Here is a 19,263-nt window from a genome sequence, read left to right as displayed (position 1 = left end):
CAAAGTAGAATTGTAAATCTGATCACGTTCATTTCCAGCAAGATTATTTATTTATTTTAATTTTCTTCATTTTTGAGTGAATAAATACAAATATTTGTTTATGCCTTTATTTATTTTACCCCGTATTTTAGTTTCTATTTCTTGTGAGTTTTTATTATAGTTACAGTATTTAATCATGTGTTTGTAAATATATATATATATATATATATAGGGTAGAATGTTCAAAGTTTGAGGTACCTGGTCTTAAGGAATTTACTTAATATATCAACTCGTGTATATATATATATATATATATATATATATATATATATATATATGTTATCATGTGTATGAAATTGAACACAAAAAAGGTAAACACTTGTTTACACTTCATATTATTTTAACATATATGAGTTGATCTTATTTTTTATTTCTCTTCATCTCCTCGTAGCTTCATGTTTAAGTGTGCTTCTCCTCTGGGGATGAATAAACATTTTCTATTCTATTCTATTTTCCAACATCTCTTTTCCTTTTTCCCCCCATTTTCCTCTTGTCTTTATGGTTTTATTACATCAAAGCATCTTTACCTTTTTAATGTCCTTTTATTCCCCACTATATGTATTTATGTATGAATTTATTTGAGTTTAATGCTATACACTTATTTGACTACATCGAGGCTTCTTCTCACTCATCACAACGATACTTCCTCACACAGCATGAAGACGCGGTGAACGACTGAGGTCAAATGCCGAGGACTTTATTACACCAGAGGATGGCACGTAGAAAATTGAAGTAGCATGTTCTTGGTATGAATTGACAGTGAACTTTCAAAACAGGAAGTTAAATTCATCGTCATGGCACAAACAACTGCATCGTGTTTTCAACTCAACTATTAAAAGGAAATGTTTTTGCTTGCGTGCACCTGCTGTGTTCAGTAACCTTCCAACATTTAGCGATTTCACCACGGACTAGAACACACTATAAACTGGGACCCCCCCCCCCCCACTTTCCCCCTGAAAGATGGTAACCTACAACACCATGACAATGTCAAACAGCAGATAGAGTTAGAAAAGCATGAAGAGAACGAGAGCGTCACACAGGTTGGCATCCGTCAACAGCTGGTGCAGGTGAGCGCTGAGTTTAATGGTGAGGATGTGTGTGTGTGTGTGTGTGTGTGTGTGTGTGTGTGTGTGTGTGTGTGTGTGTGTGTGTGTGTGTGTGTGTGAGGTGGTGGATGCAGACTAAAATGATAGTACGTGTGGGACCTTAAAAGTGAACAGCACAAAACCACAAATCGTATAAACATGTAGGGAAGGAACATTGAAGAAAGATGGTGCCACGTGACGGGGACTTCGCTACTTGGCGTTGGTGGAGCTGCTGAGCATCTTGCGGACGGTCTGGGCGATGGAGTCGCGGTCGATGCCGTAGAGCTTCATCAGGTCGTGAGACTTGCCGCTGCGAGGGACGTGAGACACGGCCAGACGCTGCAGGTAGAAGCCGGTCTCGTTGACCATGGCGGAGCCCACCGCCTCTCCGAGACCCCCTGAGGACAAACAAACATAAATAATTCATTTATTTTAATTTATTTATTCATTTTAATCTTAAATTAATCTCTTGAGTGGTGATTATCTAGAGCCTATCCCAGTGTCTTTAGGCAAGTCTGGCCCAGGACACACAAAGACATTGAACCATTCAAACACTCATACCTTTCCATATACAATTTCCCCAAATTCTCAATCAGCCTCTGTATGTTTTTGGACTGTGGGAGGAAACCCGAGTCCCCAGAGTAAACTCACACAACAGGGGGAGAACATAAAAACTCCACTCAAAAGGTCACAAGTTACCAAGCAAACAGGCAACCTTCTTGCTGTACCCAGAAAACAAAGGTTTAATAAAAAGTATTTCATTGAAAAATATCTCTTTTATCATGAAAAGAGTCACTACATTTTTTTAATAACTAACATTATTAAATCAAATTTGAAAGAAAATAAATGTATTTATTTGGACCTAAAATTAAAATAAATCAGAAAAGATCATGTTTCAAATAAGAATTTTATTTGTATTATTCATTAATAGTCAACTATAAATACTATTGACTATACTACAGACTATTGGGTTTTTGTTTTAGGACTATAGTCCTCTGTTTTGTCATTTTTGTTAGTATTTATTGCCCAATTTTTTTTTTTAATTGAATATAAAAATATACTGTATATTCCAAATACAAATAAAATAAAACAACATAAATCGTAATTAAGGCATATTTAGGTTGATTTTATACTTTTTGCTGCCAAATTGTGTATGGTGGCCCCTCACAACAGCCCCTGTATATAATGTGGCCCCTGAGAAAAATTAAATAATTTAAAGGTGCTTTTATATTAGATAAAAAAGTTATATCAAATACAATGAAATAACACATTTAATTTGGGATTTTAATATACTTTTCATTCCCTTTATATTCCGGCATTTGCTTGATGGCCAAAGTCAATGTTTAAAATGTGGCCCCTGAGGAAATTGAATCGCCCACTAATGGAGGATGAAACTGAAATATATTATTAAATAGTCTCATGGTTTCATTCTGACCGAGGGCCAAGCGTGGCGCTATGATCGCAGCCCTCATCCTCCTCTGTTGTTTCAACAAGAGTCCTCTATCTGGGTCACATGTGCCTCGTGGGCAGCGGCTCAGTTAAGGAAACCTGACAGCAGGCAGCCTCCATGACTCCGGCGCCGAGAGAGAGCGCCGCACACAAAAGACCCGGCACCTCTGGCCTATGAGCAAATGCCAAAATAACCCCGTCTCCGTGGCTGAACCAATGAAAACACGCCAGCGCAAGACGTCGACCAATGACGGCGCAGCAGCCGCCATCACACGCTCCAGTGGTTTTCCTGTTTGCGTGATGCATTGAAAGAGACTCCACGGTAATGACGCTCACCTTCGTAGTAGTGGTCTTCCACGGTGAGGACTCTGCCCCTGGTGGCTCGTGTGTGGTCCATGATGCTCTTCACGTCCAGGGGTTTGACGGTGAAGGGGTCGATGACCCTGACGTAGATCCTCTCTGGAATAAACATGTTTGTGGTCAAAACTAGCTCAAGTTCTACCTTGACTTTTACCCTCACTGTAAAAATAAATTAAAAAAAAAAAAGCAAAAAAAGGAAAATTTTCCTCAGACCACATTTTTTCAAGACAATTTAAATGTAATAGTTTTGTTATAATAAGTTTGTTAGTAATTCGTTTTTAAATAGTTTTTAGACGGTAAAAATTAATGAACTTCTTCTGCTCATCCAATGAAGCTTCAAGTGAAATTCAAATTTCACTAATTTTCTTGACTAACTTTTGGGATTATCTTTTGAAGTAATCTGTTAATTTTTAGAGTTACAGACAAAAATGTATGTCTCTATGACTTTCGTGCACATGGCTCCATTTTCTTTCTCCAAAAAGACACTTAAAAACATACAAATACCTCCATTCTTAGAAGACAAGAAGCTCTCGAAATATTTACCAGGAGTTTTTCCTGTCTGTGTAGCATGTTAGCCTCTTAGCTTCTTCTACAAACATCCATGAAATATTGATTTATCGACGAGCAGTGTTGAGGTTTTTGGATGTTATTGTGTAATAAGTGTCTTATTGAACGAACAAAATGGAGCCTCATTCGAAAACCATTATAAAAACATACATTTCTGTCTTTCACTCAAAAAAGTAACAGATTACTCTGAAAATAATCCCTTAGTAAAGGAAAGTGTGTGTGGAAAATTGAACTATCACTTTAATGAAGCAGTGTTATGATTCCATAGAATCAGAAACTTCTACTGCCAGTGTTGTAAACACAACAATTGTTCGTTACTCAAACAAAACAATTATACAGAAAATAGAGGGATCTGAAAATAATTTCAATGATTAATGGCCGATCACATAATAATGTATAATTTTCCTTATTTTCAGAGTCCAATAGGTGGCGCCCTTGGCTTTCTGTGAGGTTGCATTAAAATAGTTAGACAAACAGAGATTATACAAGAAATAGCGCCATCTAGTGGCCACTAAATAAGGACAACGCTTCATGAAGCTTCATCAGCACATCACAATTAAAACAAGGATCATTAGAGGTTGTTTTTTTATTGCATTTCCTCTTGTGTTTAAGGCTTCGGCTCTTTAAAGTTTACCTTTCTTCAGGTGTTCGGCAGCCGCAAGAGCCTCATGGAGAGTAATTCCAGCAGCGACCACAGTCACCTGATCGTCCTTGTTCTGGTACACAACCTGACCAAACACAGATCAATGACAGGTTTTTGAGATGTGAACTCAACGAAGAATGATTCAAATTACTTTTTAAAATAAATAAATAATTCACACTGTAAGTAAAAGTACCTTGGCCTGGCCCACGTGGAAGTCTTCGTTGCTGTTGTAGATGATGGCAGAGTCTTGGCGACCGGTGCGAATGTAGCAAACACCCTTGAAATAGCAATTAAGAATGAGAAAACATTTAATTTTGAATTGGTAGATGAATGTCGGGGGGGGGGGACAGTTACCCGTGTGGTGGCGGCCAGTTCCACAGCCTTCTCCGTGGACACCCCATCACTGGGGCAGAAGATGGTCGTGGAGGGAAGGGCCCGGAACATCGCCACGTCCTCCAGGGCCATCAGGGAAGGGCCTTCCTCTCCTGTGACGCATTGAATCATGTTAGACGACTGAAGCCCAGATCTATGGAGGGCGTCTCATGCATGTTCATTGACTTGGCATGCGGAGGAGTACCTGCACTAACAGAGGGGGAACTCTACCCCCTGCTGGAAGGTTTCAGTGAAGACGGGAAGGAAAGAAGGGTTGGGCGTGAGAACAAGCTGGATGGGTGAGGAAGTTGAGCAGTGAGGAAAACACAGGATCAGAGGGTGAGGGAAGTGACACACATTTGTTATTCACCGACAACATCGAGGACTCTTTATGAACAGGGTCTTCAGATCAATTCAACGTACGGCTTGTGGGCAAGAAATGGTCCCAGCCCATTCATCCATAGATAAAGTGAGTTATCAAGAATTTGTTTAAATTTAAGTTGCAAGCTGAAAAGATCCAGTTTAGATTTCTTCTCAGATTGACGTAAAGTTGACACGGAAAAAAATAATATTTAACAACGAATGGACTGAAGAACATCTACATCAAGTAACTGTTCCAGGCTCTCCGTGTACGTTTAGTGTCAGATGTCCTGAACCTTCAACAAGGAGTTTAATATGAAGAGACAATAAGCTGTTGCTATTTAAATACAGAATGTTCAATAAGAATGTTGTATCTAAAATTGTGCATCTAAGTAGTAGAGGGTTCAACCGGCACAGTCTGGAAATCCTTTTCAAAACTATGTCCCTCAGGAAATTGTAGTTGAACAGAGTTGTACCATATGGCCAGGTTTTACTCGGCAGCAGAATTCCCAGGATAAAGAGGTCAACCCCCTACTTTCAAGTAGTTTCTCCTGATATTTGGTAGAAAGGCCAGCGGTTTAACATTCATTCACACTTCAGCTCAATTTCCCACCCTGAGGAAGAAGTCGTGTGCCAGATATCTGGCTACTATGTATCGGAACATCGTCCAGATTCCGGAATATTCCATTTTCCATCAAGCGGTGAGGCCGGTATTTGATCGGCTTTGAACCAGAGCTATTCAATGTATGGCCCGTGGGTTAGAAATTCACCTCTTAATAATGTATATTATTAAACAATTCCATATAACTGTATTACTTTTTGGTTCTGGTGTACTTTTCCAAAAAGGCTGTGTAACCATAGAAGCCACAGTTTGGATAATGCAAAATGGCCTCAAAATAAACTTAAATTTGACACCAAAAACAGAAGATGAAAATAGACTCAAATATATATAGAAAACAAATGCCTTTTATGTTACGATGTCTTTGCCGTCAACAAGGACATTGGTGGATCCAGAAATGTGTTAACGGGGGGAAAATCGTAAAAATGACGGAACAAAGACTTTTACAGTTAGTAATGGCAATAACAGAAATTACTGTGATTTTAACACTCTTTGAACACTCGTTAAAGTAGTCAACAATAATGTTCTGATCCATACTCGCTTTTATTCAACATTCTTTGAATAAGTTACATATTGTATGTTCTCGACGTTTAGCTTACACTGCACAGTATGTCATTATTCTTAAATACAGTAGTTGTACATCTACCCCTAGCGTAAACTACTAGAGGATACTGTGTGTTGTGTATGTTTTTTCTACGATTTTGTGTTTGCCTTCTTTTTTTTTTTTTTCCCTAGGGGCGCAACCAATGGGGGTTTCGGGGGGTTAGGGGGGTGGCGTTCCCTCTGGGCCCGCGCATGAAGGAGTATAATGTAGCTGTTGCTAGTTCAATACATGCGTGTTAAATGATTTATAAAACTGTGGATTTTTGTCTTTAGTTTCATTAAATTTAACAGGAAATATTAGTAAAGGGTTTGACAGGCTGGACATTGCTTCCGAAAATCTAGTTTTCTTAAAAATGTAGTTTAATATCCCTACTCTAAATGTTTAAAACAAATTCGTCAAACACGGATTAGATAAGGGAAGCGGCAGTTTTATCCTGATCACCAGTTATTCTAACGCTCTTGACTTGCTAAACTAGTCTATGAAAGTCCCTCCAGACCACCGGTCCCTGACCAAGCGACTGTTTATAAATTTACCATCACCCGACTTTCGAAGAACCACGGGGTCCTCCAGTCTACCTACCGGTGGAGAGGCCGCAGTGGGAGCCGCAGAGGTTGATGTTGCTCTCTGAGACGGCGGCCATGCGGAGCTGGTCGTAAGCCCGAGTGAAGAAAGAGGCCAGAGTGCTGGCGAACACCACGTTCCTCTCCCGGGCAGCACAGCCCATGGCGACGCTGACCTGAAAACAATCCAAAGAAAAAGTAGACGTTATCGTCAAATCTCTTACAGCTTACGTTCCCATATGTTTGGAATGAGTTGAATGCCTCCCCACAGAAATAATTTCCTCTTTCCCTTTCTTCAAAAGTCCATAACAGATCCTGTTAATTCGTTTCTGCCTTTGAAAGGCAGGAACATCCAAGCAGAGAAAGAATGAAGTTGACGGGGAAAGTGAGGGTTTGGACAAACGTAGGATTAACTTTAGTTTCGCAGATGAATCCAAATGGGTTGTTTGGTTGGGGAGATACAGAAGATAATGGAAAGCCAATCAGAAATAAATGTGTTTCAAGCCGACCATACAAATCTCAATCACTCAACGGGCCATATTTTCAGCCCCGGAGCAAGTATACGTAGATATATATGTATTTAAAAAAAAGGTTTTTTAATGCATCTTGTAATGCATACTATATCAATATGCTGCTGCCGTCCAACATCTTGACTTTAAATACCTCCTCAAGTATGGAATAAAATATACTTCAGTCCTCCTCTTTTCTTTAAATTAGCATTATCTTTTCTTTTAACTTCTCCCCTGCACTCAGCCAGATGGTCCCGCCCTCACGCTGATGAATATTTTACTTCTGGATGCACTTGTCACGACGGCTCATCGTCATTCACACATCTGACCTACATCTGAGGCGTTCTTCGCCAGAGAGAACCCGGTGCATTGACTTCCTCTCCCTCGTCCGAAAAATGACGGGTCAGATATTCTGTGTCGACAGCTGCGGATTAAGACGACCCACGACCCCCTCGTGTGAGCTCATGCATCTGACTGTAGGAACTCATGAATTATTTGGGAGCATCGGACGCTAATGATAATGAAGATATTATGGGAAGTATAGTGTGTACTGTACTGCATTTATCTGTATTAGCCAGTAAATGTTGATTTACTTTTAGACTTAGATTGTGTCATCTTGTTCTTCCTCTTTATGTTCTTCTTCTTATTTTATTTTTTATGTATTATTTTTTATTGTTTATGAAAAATTGCTGGCTATTGGTAAAAAACAATTTCAATAAAGTTTTACCTTACCTTACCTTACCTTACCTTAAAGTCTCTGTCTTCGTGTAAAACAACTTTTTTCTTTCACCTTTTCTAATAAAATACCTTCAAACTCAATCACGTAACCTGCAAAAATCTTTTACTAGTAAAGTTGTGGGCATAAAATCTGTATATTTAGCAAACCCATTTTCTGAGACTTCATCTTAATTATCCTTAAAGCTGCGCGAGACAGTCGTGACACTGACCATGTTCTGCTGAGCGATGTAGCACTCGATGAAGCGGTTGGGATGCTCGTTCTTGAAGATCTCTGAGAAGGTGAGGTTCTGGGTGTCGCCGTCAATGGCCACGATGCGCTCATAGTAGCGGCCAAGTTTCGCCAGGGCCGTCCCGTACGCCTTACGAGTGGCAACCTACCAGGAAAAGTGGTGGGAAAAAATGTCAGTGTCAGCAGGTTTCACAAGACTCAACAAAGGTAGTGATGGTCTGATGAAGCTTCATGAAGCAGTGTCATTATTTTCAGAGTCCACTAGATGGTGGACTTTGTACTGATTTCCATTTGTTTTTAACAACTGTTTTAATGAAACATCTTTTTTAAACTGATGGCGCCACCTACTGACCTCTAAACAGCATGACACTGCTTCATGAAGCTTCACCAGCCCATTACTACACATAGGTCCAAATATTTATGCACCTTAATTTAAGAATAACTCTTTCTAGATCTTATAGATCAGTCCTGAATACTCCGCCACCCCTTTTACCGTATTATGTTTAGGATAGAAAATCTTTGATTGGTATTTATCAAACTCTAATTGTATTTTATATGATTCAATTTTTATATTTGTTATAGTTTTTTATTATGACTTTCACTGTGTGTTTTAATGGAATGAGTAAGGAAAATAGTTTGAGATTTAAGTGCAAATATACAATTTGGTAGCATAAACTTTCATTTATGATGTCTTTCCTATGTTTGTGTATTCATAATGGCACTCCTTTCATTCCAGATATTCATTGTAATTTTCCTGGATGCTAATGGATAACAATAAAAAATAAAAAAAATTCACTCAAAATACATACTTTTACAAATATTTCTTGTCCTTTTCTTTGCATTAAATTTCATAAAAAATGTTTATATATTTTAATATATGGTCATTTTCAATCCTTTCTTGAAATCTTTATTACTTGATACTTGATCTTAAGTTCGAGACGATTCATTCCGACGACAAAGACAGTCTCGTCTCCAAACCTTCTCTCCGGCCTTGTAGCTGGGCGCGCTCGGCATCCTGATGTTCCTCAGGCTGACGGGCGGGGCGTCCTCTGTGGGTGAAGGGGGATACAGGTGCTTGCTGGTGTTCATGATCCGGCTCTGAAGGTCTTTCATCACCATTTCGGACATGTCCTTGGGTAGGGTTTTCCCCTGCCACCCGAGCTTATCTTCAGCGGCTGAGGGCGGAAAATCCGGTTCATTCAAACGGCGCAATCACAACACATTCCCAAGATATTTTGGATTCATTTAAAAACCTGGAATTCCTTTTCCCTTGATGGTCTTAGCGATGATGGCAGTAGGTTGATGACGCGGCTGGCTCAGAGCTTTGCAGAGCTCCTCCACGCTGTGTCCATCCACGACGATGGCGTGCCATCTGTACACAAAGTTGCTCTTCATTCAAGTCCAGAAGCAGAAGAAGAAGATGTCTCTCTTACCCAAAAGCCTCACAGCGTCTCTGATATTTCTCCACATGATGCTGCAGAGGAGCAGAGTCGCTCTGGCCCAGACGGTTGATGTCCATGATGGCCACCAGGTTGTCGAGCTGGTAGTAGGAGGCGAACGACATGGCCTCCCAGACGGCGCCCTCCGACATCTCTCCGTCTCCCATCAGGCAGTAAACACGATAGCTGGTGGTTGAGAATTAAAACCGTCAAATGGGTTCAAGGCATCTGACGGGAATGGACTTTGACACATCTCCAGATCGACTTTCTCATCAAGAGAAGGATAGTTACTGGCTATGACATCTCAACAGCCTCCTGAGGCTTTCAAAGGCGTGGCAACGGAATTCTCACCTGCCTGTCATAGTTTCTGTAAGAACCGTCGTAATTAAGGTTCTCACCATTTTTAAATTAAATAAATAAACGTTTTGATCTTCAATGTTAAAATACCTTAGCAGTAGCGTAATAAAATGTAGATGAAACTATAATTTCTTAGTTTTTCACAGCAGTAAAAAACTGCCGGGTCGGTAAAAATAACTGCGTTATGGCCGCTGGGGCCTGTGATTATTGGAGCAGAAGAATTGTAAGAGCAGAGCATGCAGTCGTGGCACAAGCCCATGATGTACGAAACCAGGATCACTCGAAAGACGCTTGGGTGAAACCATTTTAAATCAAGCTAACTAAAAAAAAAAATGTACCATGTATTTCTGAAGCTTTCTTGAAGGAAAACATTCCGGAAACACAAAAAAACAACACCCTCGTCCTCAAACTTCGGTGGTTCATCCTCTAATTCAGCACCTTAAGTAAACCTAATGTTAATAATCCAACATGTTGTGACAGAAACAGCACATCTATATATAGGGGTTGTTAAGTCGTAGGGTGTGTGTTTGCTCAAAAACACAACGAATCCCATTAGACTCTTTTTATGTACTATTTTCTAAAGAAGCATAAAGACATTGCAGTAAATACAAGTATGTAATCATATGCAGTCAAATGATCTTATAGACGGTTATTCCTGAGTGAACAATGAAGAACAGATTGATAATTTCCCAAGAGCGTGTTTGCAACTGTGTCATTTAGTTGAATTAAACGTCATCAAAAAAATCAATATATTGAATAATCCATTCATCACATTATTTTTTAAAAATGACCGAATCTTTAGAGTCTTTACGCTGTCGGCCTAAATGTGTACAATTGGAACGCATAAACTTCACGTTTACATAACACAGTCTCACTCCTGTATTCAGTCTCTTAGTCTCCAATGTCTCTTGGCTTTTATATCCCTTAAAACTGTGCTTCCCAACTGGTCTGGCTTTGGGACACAACCTCTCCCCATATTGACCATCCATGACCAACATCAAGAAAAAAAAAAATCTAGACATATTGATTTGGAAAACCATCAGCCTGAACGTGACATTATTAGAGATTAATGTTTTTTAAAACCTGAGGGAATAGATGTTGAAACCCAGTGAGATTTATTGCTGCCAAGATTTGACTGGATGTCTCGGTGTCTAGTCCCGGGATTCCCAACCCTTTTTTTCACCCGGTTTGTTGTGGGCATAATATTTACATATCGACCTTATAAAAACGTTTTTAAACTAGTTTACAGGTTTATTTTTTTAAATAAGCTTGATTGGTATCTGCCTGAGCCTCTTGATACATCAGCAGGCTAATGTTACTTTAGAAAAATACCATATTTATTAAAAACAAACTAAAAAACAATTAGATAATAAGAATCGAGAGTGAATCAGAGGCTATTTGAAATAATGACAATAACAATGTATGTTTAGATGAACAAATATATACTCTATAGTGAGACGTCCTGTTGCTGAAAACATCTTATTCGCAATGTGTTTGAAGAACTGTTTCATGAGAATCGACTGACCTGGACTTGTCAAAGTACTTGCCGGTGTAAGCCATCCCACAGGCCACACCAAGTCCCTGACCCAGAGAGCCAGTGGTGACATCCACAAACTGCTGCCTCTGCAATCATCAAATGTATTCACTCAATATAAAGACGTCTAAGTCGTGGGCTTGAGGAGACGGTCTGCCACGGATTGAGAATGCATACCGGGGTTGAGTGAGCCTCCAGGCCAGAGTCCACCTGGCACATGTTGAGCATCTCGTTCTCTTTCAGGAATCCCGTCTCGACCCACATGGAGTACAAGGCAGGAGCGGCATGGCTCTGTACGGCCAGGACAAAGAAGACACATTTAGACATTCGGTCCAAAATGATTAAAATGTTGACTAAAAATTTTAGAAAAGGGCGCCACCTTAGACATGATGAAGCGGTCACTGTTGAAATTCCTTGGATCCTCAGGGCGGTACTTCATGGTGTGAAAGAAGAGCACCGACATGATCTCTGCCACGCTGCAGCATGATGTCGGGTGTCTAGACAGCAGTGTGGAAATCAGATAATAATTAGAGATAATAAAAGATAAGATGATCTCATTTAAAAATATCCATCCATCAGTAAATTCAATAATTATATCACATTTAGTCTAAGTGTGCAGAAGATAAAGTTTTTGTTTTTTTTACAATTAATTCAAGAATGTGAGAGGATTTGTTAAAACATTTTGGTCTTATCAAATTGAATGTTTTGCATTCAGTCTGTACGTCAAAGTCTGAAGGTATCATTTTAACATAAGGAAACATTTGGGGTGTTGGTTACCCTTTGTTCCTTTCTTTGTCCGCCCTGACTGGAGACAAAGTAAAACGTCAAATTCTCCTTAAAATCTCTCAAACTTTGACACGTTTCATTTTGTTTTCTAGACGATTTAACTCCAAGCTGATCTTTACTTTTGGCAGTAATTTGTAAAGTTACCGGCAAAAAAAACGTTTATTTAAAAGCATTGAAAAAACAAATCATTACTACAAAATAACAAAACAAGCTAATATCTTGCACATTGATATTTGCCTTCATTGTACACGACAAATTCCTTTTTTTAAATTATAAAAATCTACTTTTAAGTCTTCATTCTAAAAGCATTTCAGCTCAAGAAAATAGACTTTTCACAGAAGCATTATTCAATTTTTTAAATCATTTAATCTTTATAATATAACGAGAAATTATTTTCAAAGAGAGAGCCCCCACCATAGCAACAACGTGCAGATTAGATCTAGATCCGTCGTCGCCCCACCCACTGTTAGGCTAGGCTCTCCAATGACGTAGTAAATAAATGAAGCATTCATAGTAAAAAAAATAAATATCCAATCAAAAATATCTATTTTCTAAATAAAAAAATATTATTAAAAAAAAATATTTTAAATATAATAACCCTGTTAATATATATATACGTTTATTATAAATATGTTTTTAAATTCTAAGTAAATAAAGATACATTTTAAGACATGCATTTAAAAAAAAAGAAATATATAAGTATATTTATTTTAGTGGTCATTAATTCTCTTTGTACTTCATGTAGAGTACACACAAACAAGATCAGGAGGAGAACAAAGGACACAATGTTCTTGAGGGCAAATACTCTTCAAAATATCTAAATTGTCAAATCAATTAATCTTTTTTTTATTTGTTATCAAAACACCCAGTGATAACAATTATAATGGAAGATTTTCTACTTTTATAGAATCTTTTTAACCTTCATTTTCTTCAATCTCAGCTGGTGCACGTCGACTCACCCGCTCCCTGCTGCAGTCGTCGCCTTGATGGAGTTGATCCGGAGGCGGTTGGCGATGTTCCTCAGAGCCTGGACGGTCTGCTGGTCAGGTTTGTGGTAGTCCTCCATCATGTCCAAAAAATGTCAGGTTCTACAGCACCGGAGGAAGGACCACGAAGTCTGAGGTTCAAAAAGTGTGTAAAAGTGATGATGGCCAGAGGCAGCAAGTGTGTGTGTGTGTGTGTGTGTGAGTGCAGGGACAGAAAGAGAGAGAGGGCGGAGGAGAGGCTGGATATATCAGGTATGCAGAACCTTGGATGCACAAGGACACGCACACGCAAATGGATGTTGATTGGACGTTACTGCAAACTTTCATCCGGAGCTACGATATCATTGGCTGTTGGTTCAGTGGTGTGTCACACACGGCGAGTGCATGTGTGTGGATGTGTGAGTGAGGAGGGGCACAACAATTTGGGAGGGGGTCTTCCACCCTGATGCACTCTGACAGCAGAGACATCCTTATCGTGCTGGTATTCTCTCTTTATTACCCCTAAAGATTCTGTGAAAATAGTATTTCAACACTTTTCCCAATCTTCCATTTATTCATAGCCCTCTTGACATGTTCCATCAATTAATTATTCAACATCCTTTTTTTATTTTAGATAATATATTATTATCAATCTAATTTATGTTCCATTAATTCAACATATTCATGTTGTTCTCGCCACATCACCTGCTATAGAAAAATGCTGAGATGCTGATGGAGTCTGGCAGCTCGCAGGGACATGTCACTCTCGATTAAGAACATGACATAATGCTCACACGTGACACACACACACACAGATTATTTTGATAATTCTGCCATCCAGAGGAAAATGTCTGATGGTACATTGGACTGGACCTTTGTTTTGATTATTTCATTTTTCTTTGTATTACCAACATATTGGTCATTTACAACGCCCATTATTTATCGCTTTAGAGAATATAGATTATCTTGACTAATAAGTAAAAAAAAAAGAGACAAAAACGATGTCCAATATTTTATTTATTTATTTTTTAATTTGGGGGTTATTATTGTTTATTTTTTAATTTATTTTAAATTAAGTATTACTATTACACTAACTATTTTACACACAAACGATCTTTCAAAGTATTTAACTCAAGTAATAATAATATAGCAACAATAAAAAAGTGTGTATAACTATATAACGACTGTAAAGTATTTCTCTATGCTTTGAAAAAACGAGTAAATAAATTAAACATATCAACATTTTGCTGCTAAATTACGTTCACAAGACACTTTAATACCAACTTGTGTGGTTTGACATATGCTAAGTTTTTTAATTAATTCATTTAAATTAATTCATAGTGTTTGAAACTAAAAATAATACAGAAAAAAAAATAGTTAAGTCTTGAGAAAAAATAAAAATAAAACGATAACAACATTTTGCTTCTAATTTAAGTTAACAAGACCCTTTTGTACCAACTTCCTGTATGGTTTGACGTACGTAGAGCTTTTCAATTAATCTTTTTTATTTTAATTAATTTAAATGAATTGAATTTATTAAAACAATAATCATTATACTAAGCATTATACTATTTATTTTATAGTATTCATTAATTGTATTATTGTTTTATTTTTTTATATGCGAAGCGCTCAGAAGGTGTCAGGTCACCTAGTGATGACGTATAATGAAGCAAATTAGCATGCTAGGATGACAACTTTATGTTAGCAACTGGATTGTAAAACTCGCAAAAATAGCTATTTCAATATTCAATATAAGAATATAAACATATATCCATGTAGTGCAATGTCAACAGAATAGTAAGTATTCACTTCGTTTAACTCTCAGTTTCTACAATAATTCATACAATTTGTCCATAGATGTAATACTATTTTAGTGCTTTCGTTAAATATACGTCTTTATATTTGTACAATAATACGAAGCAAATAAGGACATATATTTGATTGTATCTGCATTAATGATGAAGTTTTATTAATATCGTTAAATTAAAAGTGTGCTGAAAAGTAAATGGACATTATATTTGTAGTCCTATAAACGCTAGAGGGAGCTGTGACGCTAAAAAACGAGGATGGGCACATTTGGAATGTGGAGTTAAATAAAAAAAAAAATGTTATAGATAACGAGTAAGCGATGTTAAACTAATTATTGATCAATGTTTAATTGTTTTGGATTGGCGAATAATTCTTTCTGCATTTTTTTTTCCAATGATGTTTCACGTCCTCTGTTGCCGAGAGGTCGAGTTCCATCACCTTTGTGTTCCAGTCCTTCCGATGCCATCCCTTGGGACCCCTACTGCTCTCCCTGTGCCACTGTCCTCCCAGTTAACAGCTACTCCTCTCCGGCTCCCGGGTCTTGTCAGAAGAGCTTTTCTTCACAGTGGCCCACAGGTGCCAACCAATGGCGGCCCGTGAATATGACATCATGTGATGATGCTGCGCCAATGTAAGTCCCCCACAACTGCACACTTTCTGGAGGGAAAGTACATTCAGAGAGCATGAATGTTTCTATTTTTAATCTCTGGCAGCGAAAGAGGAGCAAAGCAGCCACTTTTGAAACAATGTCTTAATATGACAGAAGCTGTGTGCTGATCTCTGGCGCGCAACACGAGCGCAGCTGCAGCGTCTGATAGGAACGATTAATGAGGACTTAACATGTTTGTACCTCGATATGTGCACACGCAGCCATGCATGGCAAACATGTGCATCCCTGCACGTACACGTTAACTGAGGACTGTGCTCTTAATCATCAGCTTAGAATCTCACACTCGATTTTTATGAATCTTGCGTTGCTTTAATGCCACTCGCTCCTCTAGGCTTGAGCCTCCTCCACTCTGCTCTTATCACTCCATTGCCTTAAATCGCTCTGCAGTCACCATGATGACATAGCACTTGCCCTTCTATCCGAGAGCTGTCTGTCACTCGGAGATCCATCTCTTTGACATGGAATGAGACAAGAGCACAGGACTAGTGATTGAATTATGAAGAGAGCATTCTATCATGCGCTCAGACGGCTTGGTTGATCAGCAGAAACAACTGATCACAAGGGGTGTAAGAACGTTTAAAAACACACCTGTGTTGATTTAAGTGTGTCTTAAATTGATCGTGGACTCTATTGTATCATCAGTGTGTGTCTGTTTGTACAAAACTCTCTTTTTTAAAATATTTACATTAGAAAATTATCTTAAGCTCCGCCCACTGAAAACATTTCATTTTACTGGAGATTAAATCTTGTTTACTATAACCACACCCACTCTGCTGTGATTGGTCAAACATCAAGGTTTGTCACTGCGCATCATCAAGCCTGAAAGTCGACCTCAAAGGTACTCAGTTTATAAACAAAGCGGGCTGTTATTACAGCTGACTTTGATAAGGAGTGAAGCCATTATTACATTATAATAGACTCTGCTCTCGTAACCTCTCATTTGCTGAGATTTCAGACAAAGTCTCTAAAGCAGTGGTCCCCAACCTTTTCCAACTCAGGGCCCACTTTTAAGTCTCAAAAACATTTGTGGCCCACTTCCGACCCCATAAATACGAAGGCATTATAATGCGTTCTCATTTCCTTGTCACATGTATAATACTCTAAGGAAAAACAATATAATGAAAAGAATATTTGAAAATGTTTCATATCCTTTTAAACTTATGGAGTTTTAACATTTAAAACAATATTATGTACATTTTTATGTTTATATAATTACACCCACCCTCCCACAAAAAAATTATAGCATTTTGGAAACTATTTTGCGGCCCCCTGGTGTTGGGAAGGTTGGGAATCACTGCTCTAAAGTAATAACTTTAAAACATCGTCATGATGAGAGAGTTACTGCATCTTGGAGAGAAAGACTTGAACATTGAAACATGTGAGTGAGTCAGGACAGTTAGGTTTTCACATTAGTTGCCCTAAATATTGCAATATCTTTTTCACAATTCCGTAATGATATTCAATATTCAACTTGGCTTGTTGTTATGTTTTATATTTCAATGAAGTAACATCATTACATTTCTATTATTTATAATTAACATGTAAACATTCGTTTACGTTTTTTTTTTCATTTTTGTGTTGCAATAAAACTCACGGCAGCTAGATGGCAGCAGTCATTTTGTCATATGCAGCTTAGGTAACAATGAAATTCTGTGAGATTGAGGGCGTGAAGATACAGTCGATGGCATATTTTGGTTTCAAAACAAATGCAAACAGGTTATGACGTTGTCAGGAGTCATGTGGTCTGTAAAATCTGCAATGCAAGAGTCAAGTACACGGACAGTACTACGAATATATCCTCGTTCTTATAGTATCGTATCGTTACCCCCGCATTGTATCTTGTTGCCAGGTTCTTGCTAACACACACCTCTACACGTCAAACATGAGGAGTAATTCAAGGAAAAGGGAAGGTAATGTATAGAGAAAAGGTGGTAGAAACGAGGCAACCGCCAAGAGAAGGATCTTGAGACGAATGTGTGCGAGCAAGGGTTAAGGCTGAGCGTGTGCTGTGAGCTCAGCAGAGAAGTTGACGATGCACCGGGAGAACAGCTGCGCTGCAGGGCTTTCAAGCTCCATCACTACTGCTCTCCTTCAAGCTGCTTCACCAAACACCCCCCGCCCCACTCACACACACACACACACACACACACACACACACACACACACACACACACACACACACACACACACACACACACACACACATGCTATTACACATATACTCGCTGACACACGTGCACGCAAACACACTCGTAAACATGAAAGACCACTGATCTGACCACATGATTCTGCGGCAGTAATAATATTTATGAGGAGGCAACTGATTTTGAGTGACTTCAAAGACATAGGATTTTTTTAAGCTGCTTAAATATGTAGATACTTCATAGGCAACGGCGTCATTTTTTTGGGATAGTTTCCAATTTGCAGCAGCAAAAAGGGCGAAAGCTGAAGCACTGAAATCTAAAGTTGGCCAAAATGAAAGCAACGCCCTCCGAAGGATCAATGTATCAGAAAAGATATTTCGACGCTTCAATCATCCTGCCGTAGTTCAGCTACTCTGCTGTTAAATTTAGGCCACAGCCAATTATGCAAGCTTAACTCTTGAACCACAGGGGAACGCTTGCTAATGGATCCAGTTTGCCTCAAAGGCTTTCTCCCAGAAAAGACCACTGAAGTCCTTCGACAAAATAATACCCAAACATATTAATTTTCCTGGTGACTACACTCAGAAAGTTTATAATCTCTTCAAAGCTAATTCAAAATGTAACAAGTTAATAGTTTTTAAAGTTGGACTAACTGACATGTTTTTTTTTGCTTAAATGTAATGTTGGCATAGAAAATAACTTTCACTATTGACTGGGGGCGTGAGAAAAGTGTACAGTATATTTATTTTTTGAAACACTTTCTTTGCCTTTCAAATCATGTTTAATTTTTAACAAAGTTCAAAGTCAATGTTTCAATAATTTTTGTAAAAAACAATATTACATTTATAACATTTTTATTAACAATACACATTCAAATATTCCAAGTGTTATTTTTACATTATGTCCTCCGCAGCTATAGAATGAAATCCGGCGAGATCCCGGTTATGGCTGAGGACGAGAGGATACAGTGGACCGCAGAAAATTTTAAAGCTGATGTTTGGACATATTTTGGTTTGAAAACAAATGAAAACAGTTACGACTTGGTCAAGAGTCATGTGGTCTGTAGCTTCTGAAACACCAGAGTCATGTACTCAAATTACTACAAATACTACTTTTAACATTATTAATCTGTATATCTGTGAGGGTATGTGCAACCTTGTCCACACACACACCATGTATGATGCAACATTTTATAAAGTCTGTTCTATATCAAAATACAAATGATAACGATTCCTTACCTAGTTTTAATGTATGAATATGATCTGTTTGTGCAAAGTGAAGCTATTGTGTTACACATGCACACTATAGGTGAATAATTGACGATGTTTCTCGAAGCAGACAGGTAAATTGATCTTGTGTTACTCCCTCGCTGCCTTCTCGTTTACCCGAGCATTCAGTCTCGCTCCGGTCACTCACGCATCAGTC

General features: G+C 38.4%; 1 protein-coding gene across 1 annotated transcript; it reads right to left on the bottom strand.

The window, feature by feature from the left end:
- Nucleotides 1–1,308: 1,308 nt before the first annotated feature.
- On the bottom strand, nt 1,309–13,371 carry LOC148070275 (transketolase-like). The gene is made up of 14 exons (XM_087801233.1): nt 13,210–13,371; nt 11,844–11,961; nt 11,642–11,755; nt 11,456–11,553; nt 9,568–9,759; nt 9,388–9,506; nt 9,113–9,309; nt 8,115–8,279; nt 6,678–6,834; nt 4,498–4,628; nt 4,337–4,420; nt 4,135–4,228; nt 2,910–3,032; nt 1,309–1,522 (listed from the first exon to the last, which is right to left on the bottom strand). Exons 1-14 carry the CDS (start codon nt 13,317–13,319, stop codon nt 1,335–1,337), a joined length of 1,890 nt encoding a protein of 629 aa, XP_087657359.1. The 5' UTR covers nt 13,320–13,371; the 3' UTR covers nt 1,309–1,334.
- Nucleotides 13,372–19,263: the final 5,892 nt, after the last annotated feature.

Source organism: Callionymus lyra, chromosome 10 (assembly GCF_982586985.1).
Source record: "Callionymus lyra chromosome 10, fCalLyr1.hap1.1, whole genome shotgun sequence".
Lineage (NCBI taxonomy): Eukaryota > Metazoa > Chordata > Actinopteri > Syngnathiformes > Callionymidae > Callionymus > Callionymus lyra.
This window is presented reverse-complemented; position numbering and strand designations above follow the sequence as displayed.